Source organism: Notothenia coriiceps, unplaced genomic scaffold, assembly GCF_000735185.1.
Source record: "Notothenia coriiceps isolate Sejong01 unplaced genomic scaffold, NC01 NC01_scaffold00014675, whole genome shotgun sequence".
In the NCBI taxonomy this organism is placed as follows: Eukaryota; Metazoa; Chordata; class Actinopteri; order Perciformes; family Nototheniidae; genus Notothenia; species Notothenia coriiceps.
Window position 1 is genome coordinate 2,221 of NW_011347376.1, and position 2,580 is coordinate 4,800.

Below are 2,580 nucleotides of genomic sequence, written 5' to 3' on the forward strand. Positions count from 1 at the left end.
TAGAGTATTTCTCCCACCACTGCTTAGAATGTGCATTATTTCTGTTGATTCATCGTATGACTAAACCTACAAAAACCCCTTCTTCTGCATTTCATCCAACGATCAAAGTGAGAGTAATTACAGCCTAATTTCTAATAAAAATACATTTAAAATCACTTGACATTTTTTTCACAATATTTATTGAGCAAATTGCTAACTTCATTGCAAAGATAAATACAAAATCATTAAAATCATCAGTATGGATCAGCAATTTCATTACATCAGCATGTTTTTCATCAAACCATAACCATATCCTAAAGTGTATATTTCAAAATCAGTAAAGTGAGTGATAGATTTAAACCCATTAACCATTGATTGAAAGAAAGGCTGAGCCATCTAGATTAATAGACCTCAGCAGAAAGCTATAGCTACTGTTAAACAGCAGATCTGTTGAATCATAAGAAGCCGGGGGGTTGAAGTATCTCGAGGCCGACCTTTTCTTTTCGTTGCTGGTGAGGAAAAAAAAACGATGAGATTCAGATAAATAATATTTCAACCACTTTTTTCTTGTTCTGCTGTGACAGCTTTATTAGTAGTTTAATGTATCCGCTGTGTTAAAGTTTCCCGCAGTTTTGGAGAGTATAGCATTATTTCCCACTTACATTAACATTGGTAAAGCTTGTTGACACGGGCAATGTCATTCTTGCTCATCGTACGAGCAGTCCCAAAGTTAAGACTCGGATTTCTCTTAGCGAGGATGGTTGGTTCCCTGTTTTTGCTGAAGGCGTATCTTGAGGATCAAAAGAAGACAAAAAGTTTGGCAAACAGTCCTGCACACACACATCACAAGCACACAGACACTTGTTTCTGACTCACAAATGATGTTGTAATGTCGAGTCGTTTGTGAGCTGTTTTAGGCAACCTAATACAGGGTTCTACAGCACTAGGCAAGTTAGATTTAAGAATTAAAACTGATTTAATTAAATATTGGATGGAATTTAACTTCACAATACCCTAACTTGAAATACAAATGTATCAATGATCATTAAATGTTGTCATTTTGAATGCAGGACTTTTACATGTAAAATAATATTTTTACAACTTCGAACATCTGAGTACTTTTCCCTTGACTGACATCACATTTGAACATACATACATACACGCACTCACACAAACACTCACTTTCCGTAGTGCATGACAGAGTCGAAGTCGTAGGGAGTACCCAAGTTGTTAGTTTTCCGCTTCATAAAGTTATGTGTTTGTCCTGCAGAGAGAGAACAAGAGAGCATTTATATTTGAGAACAGCGGTAACATTTTTGCATTTTCATAAACAATGAATTGAAAATGTGCAAACAAAACTTGCTTAAAAGCAGGCTGGTAGACTTAAAAGCCAACCCCTTTATTGTATTAATAACCCTTTTATTGTATTAGTAACTATTGGATGGATTTAATACAGACATTCTATTCATGATGCCCACAGGAGGTTTCCCAATATATTAGGTGTTTCCTAACATCTAAAAGATGGATTGGCACAAAATTCCCAGATAATATATTGTAATTATTTCAATGTAGTGCCATCATCAGATAACAATTCAAATGTGTCCAATACTTATCTCTGCAGAGCTAACACCTTCCCCAGCCTCAGATTTCCTTTGTGTTGACTTGTAATTATTAGATGTTAGCATTCTAAAACACTAAACACAAGAAAGGGCCTTTTTCAAGTGGGATGGAGGATGTACAAACTGGGAAATGGGAAAGACCCTCCAGAGCTGCTATCATGGCAATGACTTTGATCTTGGTGGATTTTCAGTCAAGAGGCATACACTTTATACTCACCTCTCTGTAGATCTCATCTTTTTTATACAACACACACATACAGTACAGGACTGTGAATAAGAGCGTTTGTGTGTGAGTTGACCTGGCTTAATGTTCTGGTAGAGGATGGAGACGTAGCTGTCTCTGTCGGAGCGGACTTGCTCGTGGTGGAAGCCCAGAGCGTGGAGAACCTCGTGCTGCACTGTGTCTGTGTACAAACAACCATTTTTCTGCAGGGAGACAAGCTGTCCTCTACTCTGTCGGCCCAGGTAGGACCAACACCTGACACACACACACACACACACCCACACGCACACACACACACACACACACACACACACACACACACACACACACACACACACACACACACACACACACACACACACACACACACACACACACACACACACACACACACACACACACACACACACACACACACACACACACACACACACACACACACACACACACACACACACACACACACACATAAACTCATTTACTCAAGTACTGTACTCAAACAAAAGGTACTCGTAATTCTCTCACTATGTGTGTTCTTACCCAGATCCAGAGTAGAAGTAGAGGTAATTGCGTTGTCTCCTCCTCCAGACAAAGCGACTGCAGGTGGATGCGTGGAAGGTCAGCAGGGCTCGGATCATGAAGTTGCGCTCTGTTTTGGCTGCAGAAACAAAGAACAGGGTGCTGAGCAGTGTTCTCACCAAACCTGGTCTGCCTTCCAGCATAACATCTCACATTTAGATTACATTTTAGGGCTCAAAA

General features: G+C 39.6%; 1 protein-coding gene across 1 annotated transcript; it reads right to left on the reverse strand.

Annotated features, from left to right (window-relative positions):
* Nucleotides 1–398: 398 nt before the first annotated feature.
* Nucleotides 399–2,479, reverse strand: LOC104948612 (low choriolytic enzyme-like; the record flags this gene model as incomplete). Its single annotated transcript, XM_010774816.1, has 5 exons — nt 399–488; nt 642–769; nt 1,162–1,243; nt 1,898–2,076; nt 2,362–2,479. Coding segments are annotated over 4 exons (506 nt in total), but the record flags the coding sequence as incomplete, so codon positions are not given.
* Between the last annotated feature and the right edge of the window lie 101 nt (nt 2,480–2,580).